The 20,000-nt window shown below is 37.2% G+C and overlaps 1 protein-coding gene across 5 annotated transcripts in view; it reads right to left on the bottom strand.

Annotated features, from left to right (window-relative positions):
• Nucleotides 1–19,226, bottom strand: part of LOC135103536 (tRNA (adenine(58)-N(1))-methyltransferase non-catalytic subunit TRM6-like) — a 20,693-nt gene extending 1,467 nt beyond the window's left edge. Inside the window, exons 1-12 of one of the 5 annotated variants that reach the window (XR_010270106.1) lie at nucleotides 18,636–19,226; nucleotides 16,903–17,000; nucleotides 16,488–16,645; nucleotides 14,673–14,782; nucleotides 14,075–14,247; nucleotides 13,765–13,938; nucleotides 10,841–11,046; nucleotides 8,621–8,850; nucleotides 8,130–8,297; nucleotides 5,483–5,688; nucleotides 1,566–1,617; nucleotides 1–1,235 (exon numbers count right to left, since the gene is read on the bottom strand). The exon at nucleotides 1–1,235 is cut by the window's left edge and continues 1,467 nt beyond it. Coding sequence is in view for 4 of the 5 variants with exons in the window: in XM_064009944.1 (XP_063866014.1) it covers nucleotides 5,521–5,688; nucleotides 8,130–8,297; nucleotides 8,621–8,850; nucleotides 10,841–11,046; nucleotides 13,765–13,938; nucleotides 14,075–14,247; nucleotides 14,673–14,782; nucleotides 16,488–16,645; nucleotides 16,903–16,994 (1,479 nt within the window). In the remaining variant the exon portion in view is untranslated. Of the gene's footprint in view, nucleotides 1,618–4,702; nucleotides 5,689–8,129; nucleotides 8,298–8,620; nucleotides 8,851–10,840; nucleotides 11,047–13,764; nucleotides 13,939–14,074; nucleotides 14,248–14,672; nucleotides 14,783–16,487; nucleotides 16,646–16,902; nucleotides 17,001–18,635 lie in introns of those variants that run through there. The other 4 variants (XM_064009946.1, XM_064009945.1, XM_064009944.1 and 1 more) reach the window with 4 other exon arrangements.
• Between the last annotated feature and the right edge of the window lie 774 nt (nucleotides 19,227–20,000).

Here is a 20,000-nt window from a genome sequence, read left to right on the forward strand (position 1 = left end):
TTTTTCACATTAAATTCCCTTTCCCATTTCTTACTCCAGTCCCAGATTTTATTCAAATCCTCTTGTAGGATTTCAGTCTTTGTTGCTTCTTATATGTCTTTGTAATTTTGAATTGCCTGCAAACAAGCTCATGTAACTCTACTTCTTCAGGCATATAATATGTGCAGACCAGGAAAAGTATCAGTGCAAGCACTGATCCTTGTGGTACTCCACTATCTACTTTTCTCTTTTGATTTTACATCTTTTACCACCAGAAGGAGGCAGTAGACACTTGCCGAAACGATAATTACTCCCAGTGAGGACTGAAGCACTGTTCAGGGGGTGCTGTGAACTTATCATTAAACCCAGCTCTGACCTCACTGAACGTTTCCCTTTGTGTCTCACAACACAAGGGGGCAGTCACAGCCTGCCCTCTAAAGACAACTCTCTTCCTCCACACAAAACTACAAGCACCTAATAACACACACACCCTTCACTCAAAAATTTTAAAATCATCATGGCGACTCCTACACCAGCCTCGGAGTTCCCACCTGGGGAGGGGACCATAAATGTCCCCAGATCGGACTGCCTTTCTGTCGACGACCCTAAGTGTCTTGACACCCCCCTTAACTTTTTCTTCATTAATTTCTGCAACATTCGTGGTCTAAGATTTAATTTTCCCAACCAATAGGACTCTTTTATTACTTTTGATTAATTTACTCAAACAATGAATGATATCTTGTTATTTTCTCATATTCTTCCTTGTTCCAAGAATTTGTTTTGGATGGTGCATAGTTTGTTATTACTGTCAGTATTTCTCCATTATTATCCTCCAAGTTAATGATGTGTTAGTGGAAGGATGTAGGAAGACACCCATTTTAAACCTTATAATTTTACTTAGCTTGGACTGATGCTCATCTCATCATATTTTTACGCCTGCATAAAGAAAATAGTCCTTAATTTACACATCTTGTATCATTGGTCTCTCGTATAACAGATGCTTGTATAATGGGACCTCCCTGTATATGGTTTTCTTTAATCTCTTATTGTTTTTTTTTTTTTTACTTTTTATAATAATTGTTTTTTTTACTTTTCTCAGTAATTCCTGACCATCCCATCATCTACCAATACAATGACCATAAACATTCTGGCATCAAAGGTGCACTCCATCCCTGACATACATGGTGTCTCTTCAGCAAAAGCAATCCCAGTTGTTGTTGATGAAGATCCATCCATCCCTTTTATGAGTCACAAGCCTGCAATTCATTGCAGTAGTTGTGGATTAAGTATTAGAACTACATAAGTGTTATCTCCATATATTAGATACTACACCCATACTTACTGACTTCTTACATAATTTCATCACTGATATGCCAGGTACATCCCCTCATTCCTTTACAAAACAAGGAAAGGTCACATCTGTTCCTGATGAATCAGCTTTTCTCAGGGTGTCCATCCCTCAGAGTTTTTCATGATCATGCAAATATCAGTTAATTTTTTCCTCTCAATCTAAATATCTGATTTACTTTGGGCTGACTTTTGAAATTTTCCTCAGTAAAGACCAACAGAAATTAATCTTTTAATACCTCATTAATAATTTTGGTAGTGTTGGCAGCATAGTCACCTGTTACTGCACATCTGCAAATATATGAAATATGTGTGTCACTTTCTTATGATGATATAAAAACCAGAACTGAGTATCACCTATATGTACAGGGTGTCCTGGGAGGAAAGTCACTTCTCATATATGAAAGATCAAGTCATCCTGTCAGAAATATTCCAAGGTCAAAAGGTTTTAATGGCATGGGAGGAAAGTCACTTCTCATATATGAAAGATCAAGTCATCCTGTCAGAAATATTATAAGGTCAAAAGGTTTTATTGGCATGGTTTAGAAGTTACAGGATGTTTTAATAAGAATATCTGTATCTTGTCCTATTGCTCCAATCCCTCCTCAGGATCTCTCAAAGCAAACATGCCTCTGGCATTTTGCCTCTGTTAATTGGGGGGACCTGAGGAAGTATTAGATATTTAGATTTTCCTTGGAATGACTATCGCTTCCATGTCAGAGACCCGCTTCTGTGTTCTGAGCACATAACAGAGGTGATAGTGTCTGGCATGGAGGTGTACACTAATCACTCTTTCTTTCACTCTAAACTTTTCAAACCTTGGTTTAACTCAACCTGTTCTCATGCTATACATGGTAAGGAGGTAGCCCACAAAAGGTACTTGAACCTTCCATCATCTGAATCTGATGCACTTCATATTTCTGCCCAGAATTATGCAGTCTGTCCTCCAAATTGCCAAAAAGTCCTTCATCAAAAGAAAGCATCAAAATCTTTCTAGATCTAATTCCCCTCATGATTTCTGGTACCTAGCCAAAAACACCTCTAATAGCTTTATCTCTTGATCTTTCCTTCCTCTATTTCAACCTGATGGCACCACTGCCATCTCATCTATCTCTAAAGCTGAATTCTTCACTAAAACCTTTGCTAAAAACTCTACCTTGGATGATTCGGGGTTTGTTCCTTCCTCTCCTCCACCCTCCAACTATTTATTGCTACCTATTAAGATCCTTTGCAGTGATATTTTCCATTCCTTCACTTGCCTTAACCCTTAGAAGGCTTATGGAACTGATGAGGTTCTTCCTATTGTTTCCCAAAACTGTGCCTCAGCGCATGAACCTTGCTTCATCAAACTCTTCTAACTGTCTATCAACATCTACCTTTCCTTCTTGTTGGAAGTTTGCCTACACACAGCCTGTTCCTAGAAAGGGTGACCATTCTAATCCTTCAAACTACCGATCTATTGCTTTAATTTCCTATTCCTCTAAGTTTTAAATCTATCCTGAACAGGAAGATTCTTAAACATCTATCACTTCACAACCTTCAACCCGATCAGCAGTATGTGTTCCATCATGGTTGCTCTACTGGTGATCTTTTGACTTTCCTTATTGAATCTTGGTCATCCTCTTTTAGGGAATTCGGTGAAACTTTTGCTCTTGCCATAGACATAACACAAGCATTTAATAGTGTCTGGCACAAAGCTTTGACTTCGAACTACCCTCCTACAGCTGCTATCCTTCTTTCTGTAATCTCTTCTTAAGTTTCCTTTCTGACCATTATATTGCTGGAATGGTAGATGATCACTGTTCTTTTCTTAAGTCTATTAAAAGTGGTATTCCTCAGGGTTTCGTCATGTCACCCATTCTCTTCCTATTGTTCATCAATGATTTTCTAAGCCAAACTTCTTATCCTATCCACTCTTATGCTGATGATACCAACCACACCTATCCTATCCACTCTTATGCTCATGATACCACCTTGCACTTATCCTATCCACTCTTCTGCTGATGATACCATCCCGCGCTTTTCCATATCTTTTCGTAGATGTCCAAACCTTCAGGAATTAGCTCACACAGGGAAGCTGCAGAACACCTAACTTCCGACCTCTCTCTTAAAATTTCTGATTGGGGCAGACCAAACATAGTTTAGTCTCAAAAAATTCAATTCCTCCATCTATCAACTCAACATAACCTTCCAGATAATTATCCCCTCTTCTTCAATGACACTAAACAGTACTGTCCTTGTCTTCTACAGTGAACATCCTCTGTCTGTCCTTTACTAATAATTATTAGTAAAGGACAGACAGATGAGAAGTGAAGTTTCCAGTTTAGATTATAATCTAAACTGGAAACTTCACATCTCATCTCTAGCTAAAACATCTATGAAGTTAGGTGTTCTGAGTCATCTCCACCAGTTTTCTTTATCCCCTCAGCTACTAACTCAGCACAGGGACCTTATCTGTCCATGTATGGAGTATACTTCGCATGTAATAGGGGAGTCCACTCATATCGCTATTTTAGACATGGTGGAATCAAAAGCATTTTGTCTTATCAACTCCTCTCCTCTAACTGACTGTCTTCAGCCTCTTTCCCATTGCTGCAGTGTCGCATCTCTTGCTATAATCAACCACTATTTTTACACTGACTGCAATGTTGATCCTATAACTTGATGCCTCCCCTCCTCTGGCAGCCTCACTGCACATGACCTTTCTCTCAGCCCTATTCTGTCAACCTCTCTAATAGAGAAGTTAAACTGTATTCTAAATCATTCATTCCCTTTTCTAGTAAACTCTGGAACTCCATGCCTGCTTTCGTATTTCCTCCTTCCTATGACTTGAACTCTTTCAAAAGGGATGTTTCAAGACACTTGTCCTCTGTTTTTCAATAATCCTTTTAGCTTTTCTTTATGGACTGGCACTCTACTGTTTTTTTATGTTTTTGTTGGCCTTGGCCAGTGTCCCTCCTACATAATAATAATAATAATAATAATAATAATAATAATGATAATAATAATAATAACAACAACAACAACAACAACAACAACAACAACAACAACAACAACAACAATAATAATAATAATAATAATAATAATAATAATAATAATAATAATAATAATAATAATAATAATAATAACAACAACAATAAAAACCACTTTCCACAGGCATAGGGTAAAAAATTCCAGGGCAACTGCTCCCTTGTCTCCCAACCTCTGGATGATCATGATGGTGCACACTCATTATTGCTGTTGTACCACAAGAAGAATGATTTGTAACTCAGTACAGATTTACCATATTTTCTTCACTTGTTAACATTCCACACTTGCATTGTGAGTGCTTATTTCTTTATTACTTAATAATGAAAGTGAATAACAAAATCCAACCCCACTTACTAATGATATTTTATTAATAGAACCTATTTCTATTATATACAAATATGATATAAAAATATTCCCCAAGTTATTATAAATTGAGAACAAAATGGTATAAAGTACAATTACATATCTCAGGAGTCTTAAGACACTGGAAGGCAACAACCCCTCTCCCCTTTTCATCTTGTGCCTATAACCTGACTGATGGATCTCATGTCTAACTAATGCATTAAAAAGTATATAAATAAATAAAAATAAATATAAAAAATAAGAATTAAATAAATACAAAAACAGGACTGAAGATATCTTCACTGTAAACACCTTCCTCTCTGAGCCAACAAGCCAAGATAAAGATATTAATATAAACCTGGAATTTCTCACCTTAAAACTTTACAGGAATTTTTTTCTAGGTCAGTGGAAGACACGATATATATATTCACATTTGTACAACACAACAATCATGAAAACAATTGATTGCACAACTAACAGTAGTACACCATCTAAATCAATGTATGTCTTTGCAGCTAAATGAGGCATATTAACATCTTATGTATTCTTCCCACCTTTGGCAAAACAGAAAAAAAGAAAAAAGAAAAAAAAAAAAAAAAGAAAAATAAAGTAAAAAATCAATAAATGAAATAAAAAAAATAAATAAACAAAAAAAAATAAATGAATAAATAAATGAAATAATAAAAAAAATCAATAAATAAAAAAAATAAAATATAATGAAAGGATTTCAAATATGAGCTTTTCCCATTTTATATCACACCAAAACTTTTCAACATGACCTTACCTCCTAGAGAAAACATGATCAAACACCCTCTTCTAGGATTATTTGAGGACCTTAGTACCATAGAGAAGGTAGCCTCCCCCACCTGACATGTTGATGGCAGGGTGTGTGCGCTGAGGAAGCACCTGGTAGTGACGTAACCATGTTTCGCTCAGCCTCATGTTGGTGCCTCCCAGTGTCCTCACCTCAGAATACAGCTCCATTAAAGGCTGTGGAATCAATCATGCCGTTAACTCCAAACTAAATTATTAACTCTATTCATATGAGTGGAAACAAGGAAGATAGGATGTATGAGAGGAAAATGGTTAGATATAAAAGACATAAAGAAAAGAACAGTAAGCACAGGAGTAAAAACAGGCCTGCATGATTGAGTAATTGTACCAACTATTACATATGTCAGTGAGACTTACACTGGGAATGAAAGACAAAAGTCAACAATTGAAGCAATTGAACCGAGTTACCATATGAAAAAGGATTTTAAGAATAGAATATTTTGCTACCTTCACTAGTGAAAAAACAAGTGAAAGCTATCTTTCAAGGATCAAGACAATAGAAATTACTTTCTTTTTAATTATATCTGGTTTAAAAAGGAGTGACAGTCTGTAGCAATATACATTGCTACAGACATATTGTAGCATAAGATAACAGAAATAGAAAAACAGATTTTATGGTTTGTGGAACTGTAGACTGGATGAGAAGCATCCTTAGATACACATCCAGAGCAACTTAAAAGAGTGCTTCAGAAAATGTATGTGAAATGAGTATCAAATATGAAATGAGAGCTATGACGTTTGTTTAAAAGAAATCTTTTTTTTTATGTAGAGCACTGGCCAAGGGCAACAAAAATCCAATAAAAAAAAATGCCCACTGAAATGCCAGTCCCATAAAAGGGTCAAAGCAGTAGTCAAAAATTGATGAATAAGTGTCTTGAAACCTCCCTCTTGAAGGAACTCAATTTAGGAATTGAAGAAGGTTCCAGGCAGAAATATAAAGTGCATGAGATTCTGGTGATTTAAGGCTTAAGTACCTTTTGTGGGCCACCTCTCTATCATGTATAGCATGAGAAAAAGCTGCGTTAAACCAAGGTTTAGAAGGTTTAGGTCGAGAAAAATGTACGCCTCCATGCCAGACACTATCACCTCTGTTATGCGCTCAGCACACAAAGATGGGTCTCTGACATGGAAGCAGTAGTCATTCTAAGGAAAATCAGCTAAATACCTCCTCAGGTCCCCCCAACTAACAGAGGCAAAGCACCAGAGGCACCTTCGCTTAGGGGGATCCTGAGGAGGGATTGGAGCGATAGGACAAGATACGGATATGAGATTGTGATCGGAGGAGCCCAACAGAGAAGAAAGAGTGACAGCATAAGCAGAAGGATTAGAGGTCAGGAAAAGGTCAAGAATGTTGGGTGTATCTCCAAGACGGTCAGGAATACGAGTAGGGTGTTGCACCAATTGCTCTAGGTTGTGGAGGATAGCAAAGTTGAAGGCTAGTTCACCAGGATGGTCAGTGAAGGGAGAGGAAAGCCAAAGCTGGTGATGAACATTGAAGTCACCAAGAATGGAGATCTTTGCAAAATGGAAGAGGGTCAGAATGTGCTCCACTTTGGAAGTTAAGTAGTCAAAGAATTTCTTATAGTCTGAGGAGTTAGGTGAAAGGTATACAGCACAGATAAATTTAGTTTGAGAGTGACTCTGTAGTCATAGCCACATGGTGGAAAACTCAGAAGATTCAAGAGCATGGGCACGAGAGCAGGTTAAGTCATTGCACGCATAAACGCAACATCCAGCTTTGGATTGAAAATGAGGATAGAGAAAGCAGGAGGGAACAGAAAAGGGGCTACTGTCAGTTGCCTCAGACACCTGAGTTTCAGTGAGGAAAAGATAAGGTTTAGAAGAGGAGAGGTGGTGTTCTACAGATTGAAAATTAGATCTTAGACTGCGAATGTTGCAGAAGTTAATGAAGAAAAAGTTGAGGGGGGTGTCAAGGCACTTAGGTTCGTCGACAGAAAGGCAGTCCGACCTGGGTGACATTTATGGTCCCCTCCCCAGATGGGGACTTCGAGGCTGGTGCATGAGTCGCCATGATGATTTTGAAATTTTTGAGTGAAGGGTGTGTGTGTTATTAGATGCTTGTAGTTTTGTGTGGAGAAAGAGAGTTGTCTTTAGAAGGCAGGCTGTGACTGCCCCCTTTTGTTGAGACACAAAGGGAAACATTCAGTGAGGTCACAGATGGGTTTAATGATAAGTTCACAGCACCCCCTGAACAGTGCTTTAGACCTCACTGGGAGTAATTATCATTTCGGCAGGTGTCTACTGCCTCCTCCTGTCTCCAGTCTAACTTTAGGTTAGTACAAAAAAAATAAATAAATAAAAATAAATAAATAAATAAATAAATAAATAAATAAATAAATAAAAATAAATAAATAAATAAATAAATAAATAAATAAATAAATAAATAAATAAAAATAAATAAATAAATAAATAAATAAATAAATATATAAAAATCCAGCTCTACTTAAAAAAAGTAAAGACAGCAAAGGAATGCATTCAAGCATAATTAAGAATGACCAAAATACTAAAAATTTCATTGATAAAGGCCTAAAAAAAATAAAATAAAAAATAAATAAAAAAAAAAAATTATATCCTACCTCTTTATAAGGAGAAAATACAACAAAGGAGTGACCAGGATGGAGGAATGGCATCAATTCCTTGACGACATCATTTGGGTACTGCCGGCAGGCCACCACCAACCCCATGATGCCTTGTTCCAACACTGATGATGACATACTAACATCTTCCACTTGAGTCCGAACAAACTGTCCACCAAACATGGTGCAGATTGAATGAGTTTTAGTAAATTACAAAATTGCACTAAACCTTAAAATTTCATCATACTATATACAGTAATGCCAGTTATACATGTTATGTGCAAGCATAAGGAATGAGATCAACTATTTTTAAGAAGGCATAATATTCAAGAGGAGCAAGTCTCTTTCCTATATTTAATAGTTATTTTTCCTTTTCCTTCATTAGCTGATAATTTACAAAAGTCTTTGATTTCTCTTTGGTGATCCTTCTTCTCTAGAGGCTACTATGACTCATTCCTGGGTACACCTGCAACCTGGAGAATATCACATACTTTTCGTGGCCTAGAAGGTTTTTTTGCTTGTTCTCCACTTTTTTGCGTTTCCTGATCCTGTTTTTCACTCTTTTTACCGTTCACATGCTGATCTTTGTTCTCTTGGCTTTCACAGTCAAGTTTTTCATTATCTTTTTGGATTAGGTTCTCTTCACTGTCTTCATTTGTATGCTTCTGTTCATCACTTTTTGAACTGTGAGGGGTTTCTTCCTTTCTTGTCTCGTCCTCCTCTGCAATATATTTTGTAAGTGTTGAGTAATAACTGGAATGGGAGTTGAAAGATTTGTAAAAGTTTTGTAAAAGTTTATAAGATGGGTATATCACAAATGAGAGAGAGAGAGAGAGAGAGAGAGAGAGAGAGAGAGAGAGAGAGAGAGAGAGAGAGAGAGAGAGAGAGAGAGAGAGAGAGAGAGAGAGAGAGAGAGAGAGAGAGAGAGAGAGAGAGAGAGAGAGAGGAGAGAGAGAGAGAGAGAGAGAGAGAGAGAGAGAGAGAGAGAGAGAGAGAGAGAGAGAGAGAGAGAGAGAGAGAGAGAGAGAGAGAGAGAGAGAGAGAGAGAATCAATAGGCAAGGCTGTGGATTTTACTGCTAGGGCTGCAAGTTATGAACACTTTCTTGCAGACATCTAATTACTGCAGGTAAGTGTTGAGTATGGGCATGAATGGACAGTATAATGTTACTATCCAATCTTTGTACAGGGTGAACACATTAATTAAAGTAAAACAGACATCAATAATCTGAATAGAAAGATGGAACATGAGTGCTTTATCAATCAATGGTGCAGGCAGACAACTGCTGACAAACTTTTGGTTAATATGGGTCAGTTAATATGCTGGTAATTGTCTCAGATGGTGCCACTCCAGTCAGAAAATGCTGAGCTTACGTTGCAGCACCACATGCTTCTCAGGAGCACGTTTTACTTGAAGCCTTTCAGTAAGCATGAAAAATGGGCTGGGACAAATTGACTTATTGGCATCTCAAGCGTGTCTTCCCTCCTCACTCATGTCTATACCAACAATGACCAGTACTAATTTCCAGATTCAGTATTGTGTCTTTGGTGACACATTACTGGCTTTTTCTCAGGTTGAAATGCATTTTGTTCTGTACATGGTGTGGTATTTGTAGTGATGAGTGCAAGGCAGACAAGTCACAGTAATATAATTAAATCATAGATCTCCACATGTTGGGCTTGAATGGTGTCCACATTGTTTGCGTTATAAAGCATGAAACTTTCAGAACTTAATACAGAAATTTGTAAAGGTAGGAAGAGAGGAATTATCTTTTCACAGCCATGGTGATGGCATCCCCACTGCTTCCCTTCATCTGCCTTGCCATATGAGTCAGATTAGAGTTGAACTGCCTTCACAGAGAAGCTAGAAGCCAGGGGTTAAAGATATAGGGATGTCACCACCCTGGTTGTGAAAAGACAGTTCCTCACTGCCTCCCTTGATGAATTTTTGTATGCCATTCTGGAAGCTTTGCATTTTCTAATTCACACGTTTTGCTATAATGGCACCATTCAAGCCTGACATGTGAAGATCTATGACTGGATGATATCACCATGGCTTGTCTACCCTACATTCATCACTACAAACACCACAGTATGAAACAAACATATGGTAATACATTTCACCCTGAGAACAGACCTGATGACATGTTACCAAAGACAAAAATGAACATTGACATTGGTAACCTTCTTAATTCTGGTCACTGCTGCTATGGCTGTGAGTGAGGGGGGAAAAGATGTTCTTGAGATGCCAACAAGTCAACTTGTCCTTCCATTAAAGAAAGTGATGAAGTGCAATAGACATAAAGGTTTGGGAGTTGATGAGGTTGTCCAGAATGAAATAAAATTAGAACATGCATAAATTTTTTGTTGTGAGCACCACAAAAGGTAAGTCCTCAAGCAGAATAGTGAGCAAACGTTCAGGACACTTTTCTACTATAGGGATAAAAGGCTGTGCCTGAGGAAACAGAAGAGAAATATTTGAAGGAACAATTATGCCAACAGTTATGTATGGAAATTAATTTGAAATACCAAGACTGAAAAAGAGAGTACAGTAAATCTTCAATAAAGCAAATATCAGATAAAACAAACTCCAAGACTATCAATATGGACATCCTCTGAATATCCTTCTGTGGTCCCACCAACCACAGCTGTCTATGTTGAATCCTAGTTCTTTACCTGTACCTTCAGTGTTTGAGAAAAGCTAGAAACTCACCATTTGTGTCCATTGGCTCTGCAGTAGTGATGCTAGTGGTAGTAGTGGTGGTGTTGGAGTTAGTAGTAGTGGTGGTGTTGGTATTGGTAGTGGCAGTGGTGGTGGTGAGGCTGTCCCTTTGCGTGGCCTCAGGTAACTTAGTCACGTTAATGAAGGACAACACAAGCAACTCTTCTTCACTGAAGTTCATTAGATCCACCGCTTCTCTGGGTAATGAAAGCAAAATGTGTGTGTATATATATATATATATATATATATATATATATATATATATATATATATATATATATATATATATATATATATATATATATATATATATATATATATATATATATATATATATATATATATATATATATATATATAAATCAATCAATAAGACAACACAATTTACCCACTGTGAACCATGTGTAATTTGGTGCTAAAAATAATAAATAAAATAAATATAATAATAATAAATATATAAAATAAAATAAAATAAAATCTCTCTTTATTTATAACACATTTTTTGATCTGGATATGCACTTCACATAGGTGTGTCAATATTCCCATTAAAATAAAAAAAACTGTGAATTTGTTATATGTATAGCATAACATATTGCATTATGGAAAGGTGTAGTTTCCTCCCTTTTATGTAAAGAATGTGCTACATCATAACATCACTGAGTGTGAATTACACTTAAATTCAGTGAGATTTTTATATAACTTATCTATCTATCATTATGATGTTGGTGACGACTTCCAGTTACCAAGACAGTGTCACCAATTCTGTTACGACTCAAACACAGCCCTTCTTACAGCTGCCACTCAATCTCAGGTCAGCTTTCCTTAGGCTATACCAATAGCCTAGTGCAGGGCAAAAACAAGCAAGTCCAGGTCACCTGTGAGTTGCACACAGCCACAGCCTCAAGCTCTTAAGGTATAAACTCCAAACTTATCCAAACAGCTAGAAAAGGAATCAAACACAGACATGTGTTATGGAGAAACAAACAAACTAATGCCACATAATGAGGCTTTAATATACTGGGAGCTATCACCTGCAGTAATAAGCTGCCCATGCCCTCTAGAATATGACAGCACTTGGCGTTGAGTTCAGCTTGTCTCAAATGTCTCAGAAGACTGATCTCACCTCATACAAAAGTTGTCGGATCAGGAGAGAAGTGAGAGAGTGCTGAACACTATGCAGCAAACAAAAACTTATCCTCTGGTCACAGGGCACACAAGATGAGAAATGGGATTAGTTGTATTTAAATAAGGAAACACTTGACTTAACACAAACAGAACAACACAACAAAACAAACAAAGGAAAAACACACACAAAAACAGAGTTGGCAGTCACTTCACACCACAGGCTAGAGGGCAGTGACAATGGGCACTCAAACTGGCCCTCAAAAAATAAACTGAATCACAAAGCTAGACCCCAGCCCATATCTAACTTAATATATACACATAAATCCATCACCAGCTCTGCACGTGCACGTCTTCTCTCAACAGCTGACCACTGCCAACCAAGCTAACACTGAGAGCAGAAAGGAGGGAGTGCTTTCATGTTGGGGCTGACATGTTATAGAGGGAGGAGAGCAAGGTGGCTAAAAGATGTACATTGTGCCACCCATTGCTCCACATTGTCTTTCTCTTTCAAAATCTTCTAAAGTTCAATAAATCACAGTACTTATATTGAAGGGTCTAGATGAAAATTTTTCTCTTATTGTAGAGAGCAATCTTTCTTCTCTCTCTCTTGGGTGTCTACTCTAATGGGATAGGAGTTAAATTAAATGGGTACAGCACTACATAGGCTTGCTAGAACTTCCATTAATTTGACACTCGCACACAGAGCGGGCTATGACTCAACTAGTCCCCCCTTCTCCTATCTCTCTCTGTCTCTTTCACTTCTCTGTTGTAAAACTCACAAAAGATTTTTTTTTTTTTTTATGTAGGAAGGACACTGGCCAAGGGCAACAAAAAATCCAATAAAAAAATATGCCCACTGAAATGCCAGTCCCATAAAAGGGTCAAAGCAGTGGTTAAAAATTGATGAATAAGTGTCTTGAAACCTCCCTCTTGAAGGAATTCAAGTCATAGGATATGCTTCTTGTAACACTATCTACATAGGAGGCCAGCAATCACACATGGGATGGTTCAGACAAAGCACCACACACACACACACACACACACACACATTATTCACACTCTTAGCTCTACTAGCTCATGGACCACTGTACTACACCCAAGCAGACACTGAAGGCAGATGAAGTTAGATAGTTTATAAAGTTGACCAGTTCTATCTTATCTTGTCTTATGAGACAGGAGCAGAATCAGCATTAATAATAACATCTGCATGAAGAGAATTAATGGAGATAGCAAGCTAGATGGTCAACAGGACAAATGTGTTGAGGAATGGATATTTACTGTAGATGCAGTACGCTTTGACATGGCAAACAACTAAGAGTCTAGTGGCATGGCCATGAACCTTTGCATTGAGATAAAGTGAAATTTTATTAAATTTTTCAATGTAACTTTGTTCTTTACTTAATTTTCTGGATGGGTTTGAACTTCACATTTGCTTGCCATTTTCTGATTGCAAGGCCACTGAAGGAAGTCAATATAGAAACACTTTTATAATTTCTGTTCTAAGCCCACAAATACAATGTTCATAAAGCCTACAGGTATATTTTCTGAAACAAGGAATCCAATCTTGGCAAGCTATCCTAATTAATATATACCAAGATGGTAGCCAAAATTACACATAAAAAAATGTCTACAGCATCATAACTTTTCCTATACTAAAAGATGAAATGGGAATCTTTAGAACCAACACAGAAGCCATTATCAAATATAAGAAAAAGATATCTTCTGATGAAATACAGCACGAACACAAAGAAACAAAAATAAATACAAGGTATCCTTAGCTGTGATCTCACCTCTGAGGATGTGCACCATGATACACCTGCACTAAGTGGCCCACGGTGCCCATACGCTGTAGCATGGCAGCTGTCACCAGCCCCTGAGACCCAGACTCAAAGACAGCAAAGTTACCACCAGCCTGAACATTAGAATGGCACAGAAGCTGAGACAGTGTGTCAATACGAAGATTCCTGAAAGAAAAGTCATATTCTACAGATATCACATTCTTACTTGAAAGCAAAATACATATAACAGAAACTATAGTCTATGTAATACCATTCACTGCATAAGTTATGAAGTAACATAACTGAAACCTTTAAAACTTACGCAATTTTCAGGGGATCTTGGGTGTAGTACATGTCATTCAGGAGGCGTATGGTAGGTTTGTGAATGGTGATTGTTTCACCATACTTCTTTTGCTTTTTATTTACATATTTCTCTTGTGAGTATACTGTTTTGTCCTTAAAGGTAGAACTGTTTTCAGTAATGACTTGAATAACCTGTAAGAATTAATTTTCATTACACTCCTCATAACATTAAAAATACACACCACCACCACCACCACCACCACCACCAATAACAACAACAACAATAATAACAATAATGCCAATAACAACAACAACAACAACAACAACAACAATAATAATGATAATTATAATAATAATAATAATAATAATAATAATAATAATAATAATAATAATAATAATAATAATAATAATAGTAATAATAATAATAATAATAATAATCACTGTATTTTCATCAGGGGAGACAAAATTTAATGCAAAAAACAGTGTCCACCAGATAAAACAACAATAGATATGAACATATTAATGAAATGTTCATCTAATGTTTTTGCCCATGAAGAGATGTGATCAAACAAAACAGAAAGAAAACACAAAAGGATTCACCCCTTATTCTCTCATACCTCTTTGCCTGTCAGGCCTTTATTCTTCAACGTGATTATTTCATCAGGTGTCAGTTTCTGTGAGCGCCCGTCATCCTGCAAGTCCCTGTTGTCCACTCCTCCCTCTGTTACTACAGGTGAAAGTTTCAAGGTACTGATTCAGAATTACATTTCTTAATATCTGGAACTGTATGTGTATCAAGCTATGGCCCAACTCAGTCTATTAATAATATAACAGTTTTCCTTGATTTAAGACAATGCTTATTGATAAATTTGCCTACATTCAGCCTGTTCTTGAAAAGGGTGAAAGGGTGAAAGGGTGAAAAAGGGTTAAAAAGGGTAAAAAGGGTGTTCTAATCCCTCAAACTACCATCCTATTGCTTTAATTTCCTGCCTATCTAAAGTTTTTTTTTTAATCTATCCTCAACAGGAAGATTCTTAAACATCTATCACTTCTGATGGCCAGTGTGGGTTCCATCAAGGCTGCTCTACTGGTGATCTTCTGGCTTTCCTTACTGAGTCTTGGTCATCCTCTTTTAGAGATTTTGGTGAAACTTTTGCTGTTGCCTTGGATACATCAAAAGCTTTTGATAAAGTCTGGGACAAAGCTTTGATTTCAAAACTACCCTCCTATGGCTTCTATCCTTCTCTCTGTAACTCCATCTCAAGTTTCCTTTCTGACTGTTCTATTGCTGCTGTGGTAGACGGTCACTGTTTTTCTCCCAAATCTATTAACAGTGGTGTTCCTCAGGATTCTGTCCTGTCACCCACTCTCTTCTTATTATTCATCAATGACCTTCTAAACCAAACTTCTTGTCCTATCCACTCTTACGCTGATGATACCACCTTGCACTTTTCCATATCTTTTCATAAATGTCCAACACTCCAAGACATAAACCTATCATGCAGGGAAGCCACAGAAGGCCTGACTTCTGATCTTTCTAAAATTTCTGATTGAGGCAGAGCAAACTTGGTACTGTTCAATGCCTCAAAAACTCAATTCCTCCATCTAGCAACTCGACACAACCTTCCAGACAACCATCCCTCTTCTTCAATGACACTCAACTGTCCCTCTCTTCTACACTGAACATCCTCGGTCTTACATATAATCTGAACTGGAAACTTCACATCTTATCTCTAGCTAAAACAGCTTCTATGAAGCTAGGCATTCTGAGACGTCTCCGCCAGTTTTTCTCACCCCCCCAGTTGCTAACTCTGTACAAGGGCCTTATTTGTCCATGTATGGAGTATACTTCACATGTCTGGGGGGTTCCACTCATACAGCTCTTCTAGACAGGGTGGAATCAAAAGCTTTTCGTCTCATCAACTACTTTCCTCTAACTGACGGTCTTCAGCCTCTCTCTCATTGCCGCAATGTTGCATCTCTAGCTATCTTCTACCATTATTTTCATGCTAACAGCTCTTCTGATCTTGCTAACTGCATGCCTTCCCTCCTCCTGCAGCCTTGCTACACAAGACTTCTTTCTCTCACCCCTATTCTGTCCAGCTCTCTAATGCAAGAGTTAACTAGTATCCTCAGTCATTCATCCCTTTCTCTGGTAAACTGTGGAACTCCCTGCCTGCTTCTGTATTTCCACTTCCTATGACTTGAATTCCTTCAAGAGGGAGGTTTCAAGACACTTATCCTTCAATTTTTGACTACCACTTTGGACCCTTTTCTGGAACTGGCATCTCATTGGGCTTTTTTTTTTTATTGGATTTTTGTTGCCCTTGGCCAGTGTCCTTCCTACTTAAAAAAAAAAAAAAAAAAAAAAAAAAAAAAAAAAAAAAAAAAAAAGATGCATTTATAATGAGCCAGTCTTCAGTTTAACTTACCAATATCAAGAGAAATGACTGGATTTTCAATCTTGGTTATGCTGAACATCTTGTTGGATACCCTGTCCATGCGGAAGGAAGAGCCAAAGGGACAGCCAAGGGCACCATCCAGGTTTAAAGTGAACTGGCCATCTCCACGTTTCCCAAATGTGTACGACCTGTGAGTGATTTATTAAGAATATAATCTAAGCTTTAATGCTGAAAGCTAAACAATAATAAAGAGAGGATCAAAAGCTTTCTTTTAAATTTCTGCTTCAAGATGCTTCATTTTATATTTTACAAATACAGATCTGCTCCATTCCCAATACCACTTGCTTCACACCCATGCACAGATGTGCAAAATATGTATACATGATTTTTGACACAGAAACGCTTCTGTTATAATATTTACTATCAAGTTAAATACTACACCAACCTTCCAGAAAACACTCTGCAGGTTTTGAGGTATGCCCCTTTCTGCACCATCACCACACATCCTTCTTCAATGAGATTCTTTTTTAGTGGCATTTTGTTCTGAAAATAGCAAAAAGGCAATAAATTGCAGGAAGCATGTTAAAAGGTGACTCAGGTGATACCTAAGAACTCATAATTTAACACTGCTGCTATATATATGTTATATGTGAGATAAATTTGAATATAGAATATATATTTGGAGAGCAACTACCTTACCTATAAAATTACATATCAATAATGATGAACTTTTAAGCTTCTAACTCTAGCAAATAACACTTTGCCTTTTTGCTTTCATATCAACAAAGAGAAACTATCCCAGGAAAACATATTGTTAACATATACAGGAAGAAATTTGTTAAAAATACCTAGACATGGTAATATATGAAAAGACATCTGCAAATGAATAAATAATATATACACATCACAATAAAAATAAGCATTAAAGAATAATTAGAAAATAAATGAAGAAAAGATCCAAATATAAATTACATTAAAGCAAAGATATATAAAATCATATTAAAGCACAGCAGTATCAATGCAATGCCTAAATAAAGTGATAAAAAGCAACTGCCTATCAGCTGGATGATGGGTATGGGAAACAACAAAAGTCCTTATAGTAACAAAAACCAGTAGTAAACAAATCAAACATGACTGCAGTTCTGCACATTTCAAGAATACAATGTGTACTGAACCACAAACCTCACATATCTTGAAACAGGTCATGAGACTGTAGGCATAACAGAGAAACAAAGGACATTAATTAGTCTTGTAATAGGCTAGTGTCGAAACTTGAGGTTAATGTTAGGGTAAACTGGATTATAGGATTAAAACATAAAAATGCAAAATGTAACAATCTACAGGTGGATCAGTCAGCCATGTGGGATGAATCTAGTATTTACTCCACCTTTATGTGAGGGATTATATCTAAAAACCAAAATTGTAAGAATAACTATTTGATGTGGTAATATTTAAGTCATATGTATCCAATAAGTAGATCCTGGAAAATCTCTTCACTATGAGAAAAGAAGCAAAATCAAAGATTAAGAAAGCAATTTTGCTAAGAAAAGCCATAATCTGATTAATCAATACATCAAAAGAACATAAGAAAGAAAGAGAATGCAAAAAAGCTGCCAAACTCTACCCACCTCCATTGCCCTGAGAATCTCCATACCACACCAGTAAGGCATAATGGTTTGATTTTTGAGGTCCCTCGTTAGGTTAGGTTTGGAAAATTAAAAATACTAAGAGAAATTTTCTTTGATTTTGTAACGGCCATATTTCACTTACTTTCATCCCCCTCGCCCAAAACCTCCAATTCCCCACAGGCTTCCAAACTTGTTAGAGGAGTTGGGGGAGGGGGAATGGGGGAGGCAGATTTCTCATCAAGAAATACCTTTATCATGAATATCAATCCCCCCCCCCTTGCCAACTTTCCTATTACCACCTGTCTTGTCTATCCGTATAATCACCTACCTAATCTCTTGAACCTACCTAGCGTGTTCGTGATGATCACATGGCTGCTAAGCCACTCATCCACCACTCTGTGAACCAGTTCCAACAAATCTCATTCCTAAACCTAATACAGGACAATCCATTCACAAGACCAGAAAGCAAGAGCACAGCAGCACGAGAAGCACGGGCCAGCTTTTCAAACAATCTGCCTCTTTCAAATCTGGTACCAGCAATATAAGTTACCTGCCACTGTGTTCGGGTTTCAGTTAGTTCCCAAGTTGGTGAGTGGCTGCAAACTGTTCCTGTCGCTTAATTAACTGTCCTTTGCTCAACCTTGTCCTCTTGTGATGGCAGTGGCACCTCACACCACGCTTTCTTGCCGGGTTTGTTTATGTTTCACGGATTTTAATCTTGATCTTCATTTTACGGATAACACTGGATTGCTCCTACGTCAAACCTTTACAAGTTTAACGACACCTCCTCTAGAAAAAAAAAGTAAATAAATAAATAAACGGTATCCACCACATCATCAATTCCTACATCTAGCATAAAACATTCTCTCCAAGAATTCTCACTGCCGCAATCATCCTTTTATTCATCTCTTTTCAATACCCGCTGTAACCCCCTCCTATTTTTCTACTCTTCATTCCTATTATATCTCAGATCAGTCAGAATCACTCGCATTGTCTCTATCATGTGTACTCCTCACATTCCAGCATCACGTATTCCACTGTCCCATCCTCTCTTCAGATCAGATCAGATGATATCGTCCGGTATAGCTTTTTGGAACAGCACCGGACTTTGGCGAATTCTTCTAATAATCTGCTGGTTTTGGCTCTGGTCTTTGCTCCCCTTGCTCCTACATTTTTCCTTTCCTACTCTTTCTCTCTCTCTCTCTCTCTCTCTCTCTCTCTCTCTCTCTCTCTCTCTCTCTCTCTCTCTCTCTCTCTCTCTCTCTCTCTCTCTCTCACTAAAAGTTTATATCTGCATTTCAATAAATTTAAAATATACTCCTTATATTTATCACCATACCCAACTCTCACTCCCTCAAACAATAAAATTTTATTTATTTCTACTTCCTCCACCTCAAACTTTCTTCTTGTCTCAGTAAGTGTTCTATTATTTCCACTCTTCTTTCATCATAAATGTTGCAGCTCGTCAGTCTGTCTGTAAATCTTCAGTTTAACACAAATATATTTGTTCTTGCTCTGAACATCTGTATGGTTTCGAAGGTATTATTTATATATATATATATATATATATATATATATATATATATATATATATATATATATATATATATTTTTTTTTTTTTTTTTTTCTCGTCTCCTCGTGGTGCTGTTGATCTTGATCTTGATCTTGATGCTACAGGTGGCACTGGATTACTGAGCCAGGCCTTTGTATCGGCAATTCCTATAGGGGAAAAAAAAAAGAAAAACGCCAAACAGAAATCAGACACCATATTTCACACCACTAATTCCTACATCTAGTATACCACATTTTCTCCAGGATTTCCTTTCATTCGTCTCTCCACACAGTCCCAGCAGCAACATCATTACCTTACTGTCTTCTCCATTCTGACATTCCCAATTCCTTCAGCACCACTTG

This window comes from Scylla paramamosain, chromosome 9 (assembly GCF_035594125.1).
Source record: "Scylla paramamosain isolate STU-SP2022 chromosome 9, ASM3559412v1, whole genome shotgun sequence".
Classification (NCBI taxonomy): Eukaryota; Metazoa; Arthropoda; class Malacostraca; order Decapoda; family Portunidae; genus Scylla; species Scylla paramamosain.